Source organism: Castor canadensis, chromosome 15 (genome assembly GCF_047511655.1).
Source record: "Castor canadensis chromosome 15, mCasCan1.hap1v2, whole genome shotgun sequence".
NCBI classification, from domain to species: Eukaryota; Metazoa; Chordata; class Mammalia; order Rodentia; family Castoridae; genus Castor; species Castor canadensis.
Window position 1 is genome coordinate 7,135,132 of NC_133400.1, and position 17,318 is coordinate 7,152,449.

Sequence of the window (17,318 nt, forward strand, 5' to 3'; positions counted from 1 at the left end):
CCACTTGAACCATGCCCCCAGCCCTATTTGCTTGTAGTTGTTTTTTGAATAGGGTCTCACATTTGTGCCCAGGCTGTCCTGGACCACGAGTCTCCTATTTATGCTAGCTACATAGCTGGGATGACAGGTAGTGCCATCATACCCAGCTTTTATTGGATGAGATGGGGTCTTGTGAACTTTTTGCCCCGGCTGGTTCTTGAACCTTGATCCTCCTGATCTCAGCCTCCCAGTGTTACTGATTTTTGGGAAACTGATGTGAGCCCCCTTTCCCTAGTTACTTCATGAATCACTGTGTATCCTTTCTTCTCAATTTTTTTTGATGGTACTGGTATTTGAACTCAGGACCTCACACTTGCTAGGCAACTGCCCCTTGAGCCACACCGCCAGCCTACTGTGTACTTCAAAGAAACCAAACATCTGATCTTGAATGACACATACAGAGTTTATTGAAGCTGGGTGTATTTACACAGGCCTGTAATCTGCCCAGCATTGGGAAGGCTGCGGCAGGAGGATTGTGAGTTCCAGGCCAACCTGAGCTATATAATGAGACCGATCTGAAATAATATTTTTGTTGACACTTCCTATGCTTCTTGTATAAAATAATCTTAATGACAATAGTAAAAACATTAACAACAGTCTTTAACAAGTGTTTACTACGTGCAGACACTGTGGGAAGTTCTTCCTATGTGATGGGTATGAGTACTGTTCCACATTGATCATCCAGACAGTGATGCTACCAGATGGTAGACCCAAGATTTAAACCAGCTTGTTTTAAGCACCACTGTTCAGCCCCTCATGAGTTATGAAGTGCCCTCAGTACCCTTCTGATGTTTCTCCTTTTGTTGGCACATGGTACTCCTGCCATTGTGTCGCTGTGCACTGGTGCTTGACACTGAATCCAGATGCAGCCAATGACTATTACATCAAGAATAAGATAAGGAAGCATTGCTTCTCTATGCTTAGAACATGAAAATGTGGTTACGTGTGTCCTGTTGTTCAAGAGAGGACTGCACAGGCTGGTATGTGATGGAGCCCAGGACATAGGTTATCAGGGTGGCAAAGTATCTGTTTGAGTCCATCTGAGGGGCTGTCAGCCCTGCTTTTGGCCATGTTGCCTCCGAAGATGATGTGGCCTTACCGACAGTCATGACTATGATGTTGAAATCTGTGTCCATGGTCACGGGTCAATTGGCCTTGACTCTGATTTGGAGGTGACTGGTGCTGAGGCAGTTGGCACCATGTCTTGGTCAGTGTCCTCTTGCCCTCTCAGCACATTGGTGAGCCTCTCAGTGTTTGTCCACATGTCATGTTCCTTTTCCTTTTGGAGGGGATGGTGTTTGTCTCTTTTCACCATTGCATTTGGAAGGATGTTTCTGAAACTTTTCCTTTGCTGCCATAGGCAGGTGGACAGAGGCTTCCCATGCATGAGGTGAATAGTCCCACATTCTGCACACTTGGTATTTTAAAAAAGTAAAAGTGTATACATTATTAATCTTTACTAAAATTAAGATAGCATGTTCCAGTAAGTTGAACCATTTATACCAACACTGAAAAACCTCCAAAGAATTCTAGATGTATGATACCATTCTTTACCACCTGAGTGGCAAGCTGTAAAGAGGTGATAGACATTTGTCAGTGTACTTATCTGTAAGAAACTCAACCTGAAACAAAGAGTACAACTGAGACATAAGATAGTATAGATACATGCGCAAATATGCAACCTTTTGCTTTCTTAGGTGTTTTACATTGAGTTGTTTAGGTGTCTTGACATTTCTACTGATTGTAGCTAAGACTGTTAGAGGTCAGAATGTCTTGGAGGCGTTCGTCTAATTCCTCACCAGCTCATACAGCCTTCACAAAGGGAGGAGCCTTCTAGCGCCTCCAGGAAACTTTCCAAGGAAAGGGGGTGCTCTACTTTGGAGGTGGCTTTTTCCATTTTGGCATAGTGCTAGCAGTTGGAAAATGCTTTGGTCTAGTGAACTAAAGTTAGTCATGTGCAGTTTCCATCCGTGGAGCAATAAATTCAGTCACTTAGACCTATATTTCACTTTCTCTGCTGCCATCCTACTCCAAGGTGTTCCTTTCTCCCTTGGGAAGAAACAATGATCTTTTATCCTGTTATTTTATTTTTAATTGACAAATAAAAGTAGACATATTTAAGGGGCAAAGTGTGATGTTTTGATAGAAATCTACACTATGGGAGGATCAACTCAGAATAATTAGCACCTCTTATTACCTCAGATAGTACCATTTCTTTATGGTGAGGGCATTCAGGTTCTTCTCTATCATCAGATGTTTTGGAATACACAGTACATTATAATTGACTGGTCATCTCACTGTGCAGTGAAACAGATTTGTCTGTGTCATGGTAACCTGGTACCATGATGGATCAGCATCTCCCCTTTTCCTACTTACCTTTTCCTTTCACCTCCAACTCTTTCTGGCCTCTTGTAGTCATTCAGTTTTTTAGATTCCATATGTAAATGTGGGTGTTTATAGCTCTGGCTTATTTTACTTAGTGTATCCTCTAGGTTCATCCACATTGTCATAAATAGTAGAATTTTATGGATTTTTTTTTGCTGAATATGTACTCTATCAACTGTATATTTATGTATCATCTATTTATCCATCTATCTTTATACACACACATGTGCCACATTTAAAAGTCCATTTATCCATCTGTGGACAAGAGCTTGTTCCCATGTCATGCTTATTGTGAACAGTACTGTGGTGAACATGGGAAGTGCAAGCATCTCTTTGATACACTGATTTCGGTTCCTTTGGGCATGTACTCAGGAGAGGGATTGCTGCCTCATATGGTACTTCTTTGTTGAGGAACTGCCATACAATTTTCCATAATGGCTGTATTAATTAATACTGCCAACATAGTATAAGGGTTCCCTTTCTTCCATATTCTAACCAATAGTGGTTATCTTTTTATCTGTTGAATAGTAGTCAACAACTACAGCGAGGTGATAACTTGTTGTAGTTTTCAGTTGTGTTTTTCTGGTAAATAAAAATGTTTAAGCATTTTGTCAAAGCTATAGTAATTAAAACAGCATGGTACTGGCATAAAAACAGACACCCTGACCAATGGAGTAGGATAGAGAGATTAGAAAAAGGGTAGGGAGGGATTTGATATAGTAAGAGAAAGGACACATTGGAGGAAGGACAGTGTCTTCAATAAATGGTGTTGGAAAAACTGGATACTTACATACAGATGAATTAAAATGGACCATCTTCTTACCCTTATGTAAAAATCAACTTAAAAGTTTATTAAAAACTTGAAGATGGAAGACCCAAAGCTATAAAACTGCTAGATGAAGACATAGGGAAAGTCTCTGACATTGGTTTAGTTGGTGATTTCTTGGCTATGACCCTAAAAGCATAAGCGATGAAAACAAAAGTAGACAAATGGGATTGCATAAAGCTAAGCAGCTTTTGCACAGTAGAGGAAATAGCCCCAGATTGGGAGAAAATATCTGTAAATCATACACTGGACAAGGGACTAATACCCAAATATGAGGAACTCAAGGTATTAAATATCAAGAAAACTAATAACTGTATTAAAATGGGCAAAGAGGACTGGGGAATGTAACTCAGTGGTAATGCACTTGCCTAGTATGAAGGAGGATCCAAGTTTATTCCCCAGCATATCAAAAAAAGTGTGTGTGTTTGTGTGGGGGGCAAAGAACTTGATGTTTCTTAAAAGAAGCCATACAAATGTCCACTTTTCCTCTTTGTCCCCTTCTATTCTCATGGAGTATCCAAAGCGATTGTTTGAAGAGGTAACTCTGAACATGTCACTTTCTTCCCAAAGTCTTCAGTGACCTCCCATCACTCTTGGGCAAAAGTCCCAAGTACTTCATGGGCTCACATTCCCGCCTGCCTTCCAGGCGTGGGTAGTGCAACTCTCTCTTGCCCCTTCTGTGTACACTCATTGCCACTTACAGTTCATCCACAATCATTTTGCTTCATGACCTTACATGTGCTGTTTCTTTGGTCCTGCCTGGTCTCCCCTTACTATCAGCTTCCAGCTCTCAAGTGGATTTGCCAAGGGCTTCTTCCCTGACCCCAGACCAGTATAGACTTTGTCGTATATGCCCTGAGTGTTCTGTGTTCTTGACAGCATCAAGCCTTGTAATCAGTTACTTCTGTACTTATTTAAAGACTATCTTTCAGAAAGCAGAGTTATGTGTGCCTTGGTCTGTATGGTGTTCCCAGCACCTATACAAAAGAGGTGCTTGTGGAAATCCTTCAAGTATTCCAGAAAGCTCTGGACTACTAGAAATTTGGACTTTTTCCTTCAGGTAAAGAATCACTATTTTTCTTCCTGCTCTATCTTGACATATGTCTCAACCCTTCTTCACCCGCGTGGCTGTTCTCTCATGGTTATTCTCTAGTCTTATTAATCCCCTACTTTCAGTGTATTACCTAGAATAGTTCTTGGTATCATCAGCAAAATTCATGTCTTGTAATTTGGACACTAGACTTTTAATTAATTTAGTCTCAGGAGAAGCCAGAACCTGAATTACAGAATAAATGTTTTAAAAAATATTGTGAGCAAAAACAATTTAGACCAGGTAGAGGATAAAGTGGTTCTCAGAGGAAAATTCATAATCATAGACACATGTATTAAAACCAAAAAGAAAAAAAAGAACCAATTTAACATTCATCTCAAAAAGTTAGAGAAAGAACAACAAAGTGAAAGGGCTCCATAAGCAAGGAACAAATGTGAACAAGCAAAAATATTAATGAAGTAGAACAGAAAAATAGAGTGAGTGTATTAAAGGTTGCATTTTTTGATGTCAGAATTTTACTTGCATGTATGTATATATATTTACCATTTTTATTAATAACATGGAAATTTCCATTTTATTCATTTTAAGGATGCTGGCATAGCATTTAGTACCTTTATAATCCAGAACATTTTTATCACCCAAGTGGAAACCATGTACCCATTAAGTACTTACCTGCCATTTCCCCAGCCCTGGCAGTCACTCCTTGCTTTCTGTCTCTATGGATTTGCCTGTGTTGGATATTTCATATAAATGGAACCATACACTATATAGCCGTATGTATTTTTTTAACTTAGTGTAACATTTTCAAGATTCATCCATATCATAGCATATAGTCAGAACTTCACTCTTTTTTAATGGCTGAATGATATTGCATTGTATTGCACATACATCTAAATTACATTTTGTTTGTCCATCTGTTGGACCCTTGGGCTGTTTCTACCTTTAGCTGTTTTGACTAATACTGCTTGGTGCCTTGGCTTACAGATGCCTCTGTCCCTATCTTCAGTTCTTTTGGGGTATAAAGCTAGGGGTGCATTGCTGGGCCAGGTCATAGTTCTGTGTTTAACTGCCACATTTTTCTATAGCACCTGTATGCTTACACTTACCTCAGGATGTCACAAGGATTCTAGTTTGTTTTCATCTTCACCAACACTTGTTATTTTCTGTTTATTTGTTTTTGACATTAGTCATTCTGACATTTTTGACATGGTATTTCATTCTGGCTTCAGTTTTCATTTCCTTAACTGAACATTTTTTATGTGCTTGGTAGCCACTTGTGTATCTTGGAGAAAGGTCTCTTCAAGTCTTTTGCCCATTTTTGAATTGGGTTGTTCATCTTTTTGTTGTTGAATTGTAAGGGTTTTTAAAAATATATTCTGGATAGTAAATCCTTACGATAGCTGTGATTTGAAAATATTTTCTCCAATTCCATGGATTATCTTTCTCTTGACCATGTCATTTGACACACAAAATTATAATTTTAATGAAGACTAGTACATCTGTTTTCATTGCCTATGCTTTTGGTGTCCCATTTAAGGTTACGATTCCCAATATCGTAAAATAGAAGCGGAGAAATTGGGCACTGGTGTTTTGTTCCCAGTCTTAGGTGTATGATTATGATGTTAGCTGTGGGTTTCTCACAGATACCCTTTATCATGTTAAGTGAGTTTCATTTCATTCCTAGTTGTCTGATTTTAAATTATTAAAAGATGTTGAATTTGTCAACTCCTTCTCTGCTAATGGCGATGATAACTGTGTGTTGTTTTCCTTCATTGTGGTAAAGTGGTGTGCTGCATTTACTGATTTTCACATGTTGAACCACCCTTGCGTTCTAGGATTCATTCCAGGTGGTCGTGGGATTTATCCTTGTTTCATATGCTGCTGGATCAGTTGCTAGTACTTTGTTGAGGATTTTCTCATCTCCAGTCTCAGGGTTATTGGCCTCTAGTTCTCTTTTCTCATGGTGTCTTTGTCTCGTTTTGGTATCAGACTAGTGCTGGCCTCCCAAATGAGCCTGAAAATGTACTCCTTTTTAACTTTTTGGGAGAGTCCAAGAGAATGGTGTTAACTCTAAACGTTTGGTAGAGTTTACTTGTGAAGCTGCACGGTCCTGGCCTTCTTTTGTTGGGAGATTGGATTATTGATTCAATTCCTTTACATGCTGTCAGTCTCTTCAGACTTTCTGCTCATTCTTAGGTCAGTTTTGGCCATTTGTGTGTTTCTAGGGATGGTTCCATTTCATGTAGGTTGCCCCTCTTTCATTTCGGATTTTAGCAATTTGAATTTTCTCTCTCTCTTTTTTTCCTTAGCCTAGCTAAAAGTTTGTCAGTTTTTTTGATCTTTTCTAAGAACTAACTTTGGTTTCTTTGACTTTTTCTCTATTGTTTTCAATTCTCTACTTTATCTCCACTCTAATCTTTATTCTAATTTCCTTCCTTCTGCTAGCTGAGTTTATTTTTCTTTTTCTGGTTACTTAAGATATATGATTTGGTGATTGATTTATGATCTGTGCTCTCTCTCTTTCTCTCTCTCATTATGTAGCTGGCATTGATCTTCCTGTGTCACTCCGACTGATCTCAAAGTCACAGTCCTCCTGCCTCAGTCTCCCAAGTGCTGGGATTACAGGTCTTGGTTCTTTCTTATGTTTGCAGCTATAAACTTCCTTTGTAACAACACTTTTGCTGTTTTCCATAAGTATTACCGTATTGGTATGTTATGGTTTTGTTTTTATTTGTCTCAAGATATTTTCTAATTTCCCTGGTGATTTCCTCTTTGGCCCATTGGATGTTTAAGACAGGGCTCTTCAATTTGCACATATTTGTAACTTTTGTAGTTTTCTTTCTGTTACTAATTTCTAGCTTATTCCATTGTGCCATGAAAAATGCTTATACGATTTTAACTTTTTCAGTTCTTAAAAAAATTCTTAAAGTTTGGCTTGGGGCATAACATGCGGTTTGTCGTGGAGAATGTGCCATGTGCACTTAGGAAGAGCATGTATCCTGCATTGTTGTTGGGATGGTGTACACGTGTGGTAGGCCTACTTGGTTTGCAGTGTTTTCCAAGACATGCATTTCCTCACTGAGATGTCTGGTTATTCCATCCATTATTGAATGTGAGAGATTCAGGTTTCCAACTATTGCAGAACTATCTGTTTCTCTTTTATATTTTGTCAACTTTTGCTTTATTTGTTTTTTGGGGCTCTGTTGTTAGGTGCACGTATGCTTATAATTGCTCTGTCTTCTGAAGGATTAAACAAATTCAGCACTGAAAGACACATCTTATTTGGGTTATATGAATCTAGAAGACAATTAAAAGCTCTCAGATTTCTGTACACACAAACAGTTCTGGTACTAGATCTAGATGCTGTTGTAGCATGACCCTTCTTTTTGGTTTTCTGACCTAAACATGTGTTTTTTAATGATTTCTGTTAAATTTCACCTTGCTTCTTGTTAGCTTATTGAGATGATTTTGAAAATAGGACTTGGGTTCTCCTTCTGGCTTATGTTAGCTTCTGTGTGTGTGTGTGTGTGTGTGTGTGTGTGTGTGTGTGTTCTGTGATTTTTTTTTTTCGGTTTGTTTATTCATATGTGCATATGTTGTTTGGGCCATTTTACGTTAGCTTCTTCTTTCCAGGCTTTCACAAAGGTGACATAGAGAAATGAAATAGAATAAGTTACTTGCTGTTCTTACTGAGAGTCAACCATTTTTCTTGAATAAATACTCCTTAGGTTGCTGCAAGTCTTTGGTTGATTTATAGGGTTCTGAAAAAGTTGATTCAGAACCAGTTTCATCATTGCTTAATGGAGGAGAGAATTTTTGGAGGTTCTTAGATTGCTATCTTTATTGAAATTACCCTCATGTTATTCACACTTTATAGTCTTAGTCTAAATTATATGGAAAAATTTTGCCAAATGGTTACCAGTCATCTGCCTGGGGTGCTCCATTCAGATAGGAATCACTGGTAGGTGAGAAGAAGGTCTTCTGGTGCTACTGTCCTGGCCCTGAGTGCCTATGTCCTAGGGGCTGGACTGGCAGAGCCCAAGGCTCATGGCTTCAGACCCTGAGACCAGAGGCCTATTGCTGCAGGCCTTAGAAGCCAGAGAGTCATGACTGTGGGCACTGAAGTTGGAGACTCATTGCTCTGGGTTTGGTAGCAGCTCCAGCACTCGGCAGTTTTTATAATCCTAGGTTTCTGTAACTGAGTGGCAGCAGCAAACAGCTGCAAGCCAGCAGTAGGTGGTACCTTCTGGTGTTACACCTGTCATACAGGCCTTGGGTTTGGGGACTAATGCTTACAGCAGTCATTGTTACAGCTCTCAGTGCTAAGGTGCTGGCCTCTTCAGCCCCGACAGAGGCCAGTGTCTCAGCTGTCATGCCTAGGGTATCTGAGATCCTTGGCTTTAGGGCTTCGCAGCTCTTGGAGCTCTTCCAGCACCAGGGCCCGTGCATTCTGTTCTCTGGCTCTTCACAGCCCTTGTCTTTCTTCAGCTCTGTTCTTCATCCTCTCTTGCCTGCTGTCAACTTTGGCTGTCCCTCTTTGACTGCTGCCTCTGCTCCCTGTTCTTTTTGTCTTGGAAGCTCTCTGGAACTCTTCAGCTGCTGTTGTCACTGCTGCCACCACCAGGATGATGGCTCTTGCTGCCTTTGCCACTGTTAGTGATCTGCTGCGGCTTCTGCCACTCTATTAATGACAAAGATCAAAAGTAGTCTAAAGAAAGACCACTGGAGAGAGAGAAGCCTTTTATTGGGCTCAGTGTACCTGAAGCAGCCCAGGAGGGAGTCTCCTTCCTGGCTCATAAGGTGAGCTGCTTATACAGCCAGAAAGGGGGAGCAGCAAGGGTGTATGCATCAATCATGCAGACCTTCATGCAAATGAAGGACTGTGTTTGCACCAATGGTACAGTCCTTCACGCAATCGAAGGACTCTGTTTATCCCAATCATGGTGTAGTTCCTCATGCAAATGATGGACTTTGTTTACACCAGTTGTGGTGCAGTTCCCCATGCAAATGAAGGGCTGTTTTTGCACCAATCATTGTGCAGTTCCTCATGCAAATGATGGACTGTATTTGCAGCAACCAATAAAGGCTTAGCATTGACATTAACTAACAGTGCTCTAGCATGCTTAACTCCTGCCCCAGTGCCCCAGGGAGAGGTGGGTCCCTTTAATAGGTTTCAGAATACCTTTGTTGCATTCCCAGTATTGTGGCATCCTTGTCATTTTCCTAATGTACAACTCGGGAAATCCCACTGAAGAGGGAGAAAGCAAAGGACTTTCTTGGCATAGTTTCATGTTACTATTACTAAATTACTTCACCATTTATATATAGACCTAAAAATGACCTTAAAAATCACATTTTAAGGCTTTTACCAAGAGCTCACAAGAAAGGTCCTTAGAAGTTTGTAGGATGGGAAGATCAGATGTTTCTGTTCTTCATGCAGTTCTCATACTTTGCAAGATTAGCAGGGAACCCCTACTGTACCTCTGCAGCCTTCTTTACAAGATTGTCTTCAGGTTTTCAGATGGTAACAAATTTGGGCCTGGAGTGTTGACATCTGCTACAGTAAGAAGACCTGTCATCGTCTTAGGTATCTTAGCTCAGTTCCTTCTCTCTGTTTCATGTTATTAATAAATACATCAAAATAATCAGCTTATAAAGCAAACACACACCTCTTACCAAAAATTAAAAAATATAGAATAAACAGAACACTTTACCCATAATTTTAAAATTTAGCAGTGTTCACCATTAACACGGATGTATACTCTCCTGTTTTTACACTCACAGGAGTCTCCCAATTCATGTGCCATATTAATATATATGCATACAAAACGTTCTGTAGCTCTTTTAAATGGTATCATTATTCCTTCTTTTATTTGGTGGTGTTCTGAACATAATTTTAATATGTTGTGTCACCTAGTTTGTCACTTTGTCACAGCTTTCTCTGCGAGTCCTTTGCACACGTGGCTGGTATTTTCTTATGATAAATTCGCAGTTGTGGAAGACTTTGTAGAGACTTCTGATAATACGACTGGGTTCTCTCCGGCAGGAAGTGCTTCCCTTCCGGGAAGGAAAGGCCGGCAGGAACTGACACCTGCCTGACTCTGGGGTCTCAGCACTTCTGCTGCAGTTGGGCTTTTCACAACACAATTTGAGATAAAAAGATTAAAAAAGCTATTGATGGGCTTCATCCTTGTCTCTCATACATTAGCAAAATATTTATGTTTCTTTCTGGGTAGTTGTTATTTTTGCTAATAGTCAACTTTTAAAGAAAATCATAATTTAAGTTTTGTATGACTGATTGAATATGTATTTTTAGGATTCCTTCTGAAATCTGTATTCTCACCCCCTTCTTCTTTTCTTTCTACTTCCCCTACTTGGAGTGGGACGAATGTCTTTCTTGTGATTAAACGTGTATTGATCTTTAATCATTTGTTTCTTTTGCAGCATAATTTTTGCATGTTTATGTGCACCTTTAACGCGTCTGGAGAGTGTTTTGCTGTATTGTGGAAGGTAGGGATATGGTCCCTGTCACTGTTGATCTCTAGTTCCCACAATTCTTATGGAGTAAGTCATTATTCCCCCGTGATTTGAATCGTCAGGATATCACGCCAACGTTATTGTCTTGTTAACATGAATTTGTTTCTGGGTATTGTCCTCTTTTTACAGTTTTTATTCGTTGTGCTTTTAGAATAGATTTTATTATTTGGACATTCAAATCCAACGTAATGGTGTTTTCCTCCCCGTGTTTTTGAATAGTTTGCATTGATGAAGTAGCCACATGAGATCCTGCTTTCAGTCGCAGTAACTTACAGATTATCGATTGTGTTGGGGTGAGGCGGCCTTCGTGGTACTGAGCCCTTCTGGTTCATGGACACGATATTCTCCCAGTTTATCAAAATTTCCTCTCGTGTGTCACTAAGTTAGTTGCTCAGCTTTCTTGCTGCAGATCTAGTTTATTACCAGGTAGGTTGTGCATTTGTGGCTTTTGTGAATAAGGCTTTAGCATTTAGCTCCTTTTGGGAATTTTTGTAACCGTGTCGTTCTTAAATTATATCATCTTACCATTCTTTCTGGTAGTTATACCTTTATATAATTTTTACTCCTATGTTATTAGCAAGAATTTTCAGAGAAAGCTAAATGGCCATGTAATAGCTGGCATTTTTGTCACTTACACTGATTTAATAAACTGGCCTTGGTTTCGCCATTAACGAGACCAGTGGCCAGTGCTCTAAGGTAGATGTTATTTTTCCCGTTGAAGCTCTTACTCGTAGCTCCTGTAGTTTACTTTTAACTTGCGTCGTATTAAGTGCACTTTTGGTATGACCAAGACCAAGGTGGTCATGCCATCTCCCACCTTATCATGGGGTGTAGCTTAGTAGCAGAATTCCTCAGGGTGGCTTCCCATATTTTGGAACCAGCACGCCCAGTGGCCGTGCATTTGTATTTTAATAATATGACGCTGAGCTCAGCCAGCTGCTTGGATTGATCAGAACCTGGGTGTCGACGTTCGTGGCTCCGACCAGTGGCCTCGGATTTTCCTCGTGTGTGCTGATTCCATCAGGCTCTTGTGTCAGGGCCGTGCTGTCTTCGTGCAGTTAATTGATTAGTTTTTAATTTTTCCCATTTTCAGGAATAGTTTATGCAACATGTCAACTATGGTTTCCCTTAAATTTTTTTTTAAAGAAATGAGTTGGTTGTGGTAATTTCTGTGTCTGGAATAGTGTTTGAGAAAATTTTGACAATATTTTTAATGACTTGGATTTTTTTCTCTTTTTTTCATAATGTTTGGAAGTTCACATTAGTAAGAACACCATCGATAATATTTTTATTTTAAATTTTAACATATACTTGAAGGAGTACAAAGAGCCTTCTCTGACATTCTCAAAATATCTCTTTCCTGTATATGTCACACACTTTTTGCCTCTTGTAAAATTGTAGGGTGTGTTTTCCTAACTTCTGTATCCTTTGTGTTGCCAGAGTTTGGCAGTTGCATTGATGTTTTTCATAAAAGCAATTCTTAGTTTTTTTGGTGGTGCTGGGATTTGAACTCAGGATCTCACAGTTGCGAGGCAGGTGCTCCATCACACGAGTCACAGATCCAGCCTCTCTTTGCTTTAGTTATTTTTCAGATAGGGCCTTGTGTTTTTTGCCCTGGCCCACCTGGACGTGATCCTCCTGCTTAAGCTTCCCATATAGCTGGGATGCCAGGTAGGCAATACCATGCCCAGCTATTGGTTAAGATGAGGTCTTGCTAATTTTATGCCTTGAACTGTAGTCCTCTCAGGCTCCACCTCCAGAGTAGCTGGCATTGCAGGCTTGAGCCACCATGCCCAGCCTCTAAATTCTTAGCTTTAATTTCTCATTTTACTCATTTTTACTGTATTTTAATCGGTTCCTGACTTACCATTATTGATCCCTGCAGCCATTCAGTTTTTTGTACTTTATGAAATATAATATGCAAAAAAACTGGTGTCTATACAATTTAATAGTAATAATGGTAAGTGTAGTAATCTCTTAATTTGCAGTACAGAGTGTATTTTTAATCCCGGTGCTCCTGTCTCAGTGTGTCTCCAGGTAATTCTTCTGAATTTTTCTTTCTTCTTCTGGTTAATTTTTTTCCTGGGTACTCTGTAGTTTCAAAATGTTGTTATGTCTCCCTAAAATATGTGTTGTCTGATACTTCCAGCTCTGACCTTTATAGAAGTGGAATCAAAATGTACAAATTCTGCGTTTTTTGTTTGTTTGTTCAATGTTATGTTCCTGAGATTTCTTTTTTAAATCATTTTTATAGGAGCGTATTTCTTTTTTTTTTCTTTTATTATTCATATGTGCATACAAGGCTTGGTTCATTTCTCCCCCCTGCCCCCACCCCCTCCCTTACCACCCACTCCGCCCCCTCCCTCTCCCCTCCACCCCCTCAATACCCAGCAGAAACTATTTTGCCCTTATCTCTAATTTTGTTGTAGAGAGAGTATAAGCTATAATAGGAAGGAACAGGGGTTTTTGCTGGTTGAGATAAGGATAGCTATACAGGGAGTTGACTCACATTGATTTCCTGTGCGTGTGTGTTATCTTCTAGGTTAATTCTTTTTGATTTAACCTTTTCTCTAGTTCCTGGTCCCCTTTTCCTATTGGCCTCAGTTGCTTTTAAGGTATCTGCTTTAGTTTCTCTGCGTTAAGGGCAACAAATGCTAGCTAATTTTTTAGGTGTCTTACCTATCCTCACCCCTCCCTTGTGTGCTCTTGCTTTTATCACGTGCTCAAAGTCCAATCCCATTGTTGTGTTTGCCCTTGATCTAATGTCCACATATGAGGGAGAACATATGCTTTTTGGTCTTTTGGGCCAGGCTAACCTCACTCAGAATGATGTTCTCCAATTCCATCCATTTACCAGCGAATGATAACATTTCATTCTTCTTCATGGCTGCATAAAATTCCATTGTGTATAGATACCACATTTTCTTAATCCATTCGTCAGTGGTGGGGCATCTTGGCTGTTTCCATAACTTGGCTATTGTGAATACTGCTGCAATAAACATGGGTGTGCAGTGCCTCTGGAGTAACCTATGTCACAGTCTTTTGGGTATATCCCCAAGAGTGGTATTGCTGGATCAAAGGGTAGATCAGTGTTTAGCTTTTTAAGTAGCCTCCAAATTTTTTTCCAGAGTGGTTGTACTAGTTTACATTCCCACCAACAGTGTAAGAGGGTTCCTTTTTCCCCACATCCTCGCCAACACCTGTTGGTGGTGGTGTTGCTAATGATGGCTATTCTAACAGGGGTGAGGTAGAATCTTAGTGTGGTTTTAATTTGCATTTCCTTTATTGCTAGAGATGGTGAGCATTTTTTCATGTGTTTTTTGGCCATTTGAATTTCTTCTTTTGAGAAAGTTCTGTTTAGTTCACTTGCCCATTTCTTTATTGATTCATTAGTTTTGGGAGAATTTAGTTTTTTAAGTTCCCTATATATTCTGGTTATCAGTCCTTTGTCTGATGTGTAGCTGGCAAATATTTTCTCCCACTCTGTGGGTGTTCTCTTCAGTTTAGAGACCATTTCTTTTGATGAACAGAAGCTTTTTAGTTTTATGAGGTCCCATTTATCTATGCTATCTCTTAGTTGCTGAGCTGCTGGGGTTTCGTTGAGAAAGTTCTTACCTATACCTACTAACTCCAGAGTGTTTCCTACTCTTTCCTGTATCAACTTTAGACTTTGTGGTCTGATGTTAAGATCCTTGATCCATTTTGAGTTAATCTTGGTATAGGGTGATATACATGGATCTAGTTTCAGTTTTTTGCAGACTGCTAACCAGTTTTCCCAGCAGTTTTTGTTGAAGAAGCTGCTATTTCTCCATCATCTATTTTTAGCTCCTTTGTCAAAGACAAGTTGGTTATAGTTGTGTGGCTTCATATCTGGGTCCTCTATTCTGTTCCACTAGTCTTCATGTCTGTTTTTGTGCCAGTACTATGCTGTTTTTATTGTTATTGCTTTGTAATATAGTTTGAAGTCAGGTATTGTGATACCTCCTGCATTGTTCTTTTGACTGAGTATTGCCTTGGCTATTCGTGGCCTCTTGTGTTTCCATATAAATTTCACAGTAGATTTTTCAATCTCTTTAATGAATGTCATTGGAATTTTGATGGGAATTGCATTAAACATGTAGATTACTTTTGGGAGTATAGACATTTTTACTATGTTGATTTTACCAATCCATGAGCATGGGAGATCTCTCCACTTTCTATAGTCTTCCTCAATCTCTTTCTTCAGAAGTGTATAGTTTTCCTTGTAGAGGTCTTTCACATCTTTTGTTAGGTTTACACCTAGGTATTTGATTTTTTTTGAGGCTATTGTAAATGGAATTGTTTTCATACATTCTTTTTCAGTTTGCTCATTGTTAGTGTATAGAAATGCTAATGATTTTTCTATGTAGATTTTATATCCTGCTACTTTGCTTTAGGTATTGATGATGTCTAGAAGCTTCTGAGTAGAGTTTTAGGAGTGTATTTCTTTATTGGACTTTATAAATGCACATCCACATGTACAGATACACACTCCTTACTTGTGTGATGTCAGGTCTTGAGACTGTTTTGTCTGCCAATGTCTAGAGTTAAAAAATTAAGACCTTCCGCTTGAGCAAGATCCTTTCCCCTTGTCTCTTCATTTATTTATTTGAAATTTATATCCACCTTTTTGTAGCTGTTGTGTTTTTGCTTTTACTTAACTTTCATAGGTATTCTGTCTTCAGCTTTTCCTCAAGTATAATCGTTGAATAATGAAAAGTTATTTATGTTTAAATGTAAACTTACTTGTATTTCCACTCACTCTTTCACATATTTCCCTATTTTCTTTTTCTTGGAGCCGTATTTCATGATGCTGGAGTATTTCCTCAAGTATCTCTTTCAGAAAGGGACTATTCAAAGTCACTTTTTGATTCCTTAAACATGTTCTGATTCCCTAGGTTAGATTTTTTCTGAAATGAATCATCTTGTTTTGATCAGTTTAATCTGTTAACACATTTCTACTGATAACCTCCCATGTTTGGAACAAGGCTTACTTTCTGAAGGTGTGCTTTTTACCTTTGGGTTAGTTAAGCCAGTTGCTGTGTTTTGTCCTTCTGTCCCGGCCTTTCCTCGTATCGTACTGTTCTTACCTTCATTTTGTGCCTCGTCCATTGCAACCTTCCTGCTGGCCTCAAACGCACTGCAGTTCATCTTCTGAAGTCTTCGAAGTACGTCTTGCCCGAATGCTGTCCTCCTGCTCCACTGACGAGTTCAAGCGTACATCACTCTTGTTTCAGGGCCTCTTCCTGATGTGCAGGACATGCTCTCTGTTTTCTCTGCACAGCTTGTTGGTCAGCGTCTGAAGTTGACAGGTCAAGGGCCTCTTCCTTCATTTTCCTCACCACTGATGAACCCAGCCCCTCGCATGGGGAGGTGATGGTGCGGTGTGGTCAGCAGACACTAAAAATTACACTGACCTGCATCTTTGCTAAGGGCATTTATCAAAAGGAGAGCTGACCACTTGTGCTGGCCACTTTTGATATTGTTCTGTTTCCACTTCACCTGTATGTTTTGTGCATCCCTTTTGTTCATTCTTGGTTATATTTATGTCCACTCTTTGGCTCTGGTTGTTCTCATCAGAGATTTAATTTTTAATTTTTTTCTGATAAGTATTTTGGCTAATTGTTAGGCTTGTGGCTTTCTCTGTTACGTGTGTGATCACTTATTTCTGGTCATTATTTATTTATTCATTAATTCACTTTTTGGTGGGACTGGGGTTTGAACTCTGGGCTTCACATTTCCAAAGCAGGGGCTCTCTCTTTTGAGCCACACCTCCAGTCCATTTTGCTCTGGTTTATTTTTGGCAATGGGGTCTTTTTTTTTTGAACATGTGGACTTTATTTATTTATTTATTTTTTTCATTTTTCTTTTATTATTCATATGTGCATACAAGGCTTGGGTCATTTCTCCACCCTGCCCCCACCCCCTCCCTTACCACCCACTCCGCCCCCTCCCTCTCTCCCCCACCCCCTCAATACCCAGCAGAAACTATTTTGCCCTTATTTCTAATTTTGTTATAGAGCGAGTATAAGCAATAATAGGAAGGGACAAGGGTTTTTGCTGGTTGAGATAAGGATAGCTATACAGGGAGTTGACTCACATTGATTTCCTGTGCGTGGGTGTTACCTTCTAGGTTAATTCTTTTTGATCTAACCTTTTCTCTAGTACCGGTTCCCCTTTTCCTATTGGCCTCAGTTGCTTTAAGGTATCTGCTTTAGTATCTCTGCGTTAAGGGCAACAAATGCTAGCTAGTTTTTTAGGTGTCTTACCTATGCGATGGGGTCTTGAGAACTATCTGCCTACACTGGCCTCAAACCACGATCCTCCCAATCTAGTCTTCCAAGTAGCTGGAATTACAGGTGTGAACTACTGGCACCAGGCTCCTCATTATTATTTTCTTCCTTCTGTTTTTTTTTCTGTGTTTGTTTTCCTCTTTCTGTTAAAAAATTCTTGACATGGTTG

The 17,318-nt window shown here is 39.5% G+C and overlaps 1 protein-coding gene across 2 annotated transcripts in view; it reads left to right on the plus strand.

The window, feature by feature from the left end:
* Positions 1-17,318, plus strand: part of Cdyl2 (chromodomain Y like 2) — a 151,050-nt gene that overhangs the window by 13,142 nt on the left and 120,590 nt on the right. Inside the window, exon 2 of one of the 2 annotated variants that reach the window (XM_074055598.1) lies at positions 10,746-10,811. The exons of the other annotated variant lie outside the window; for it this stretch is intronic. Coding sequence (XP_073911699.1) covers positions 10,746-10,811 — 66 coding nt within the window. The remainder of the gene's footprint in view (positions 1-10,745; positions 10,812-17,318) is intronic. 2 annotated transcript variants of the gene reach the window in all.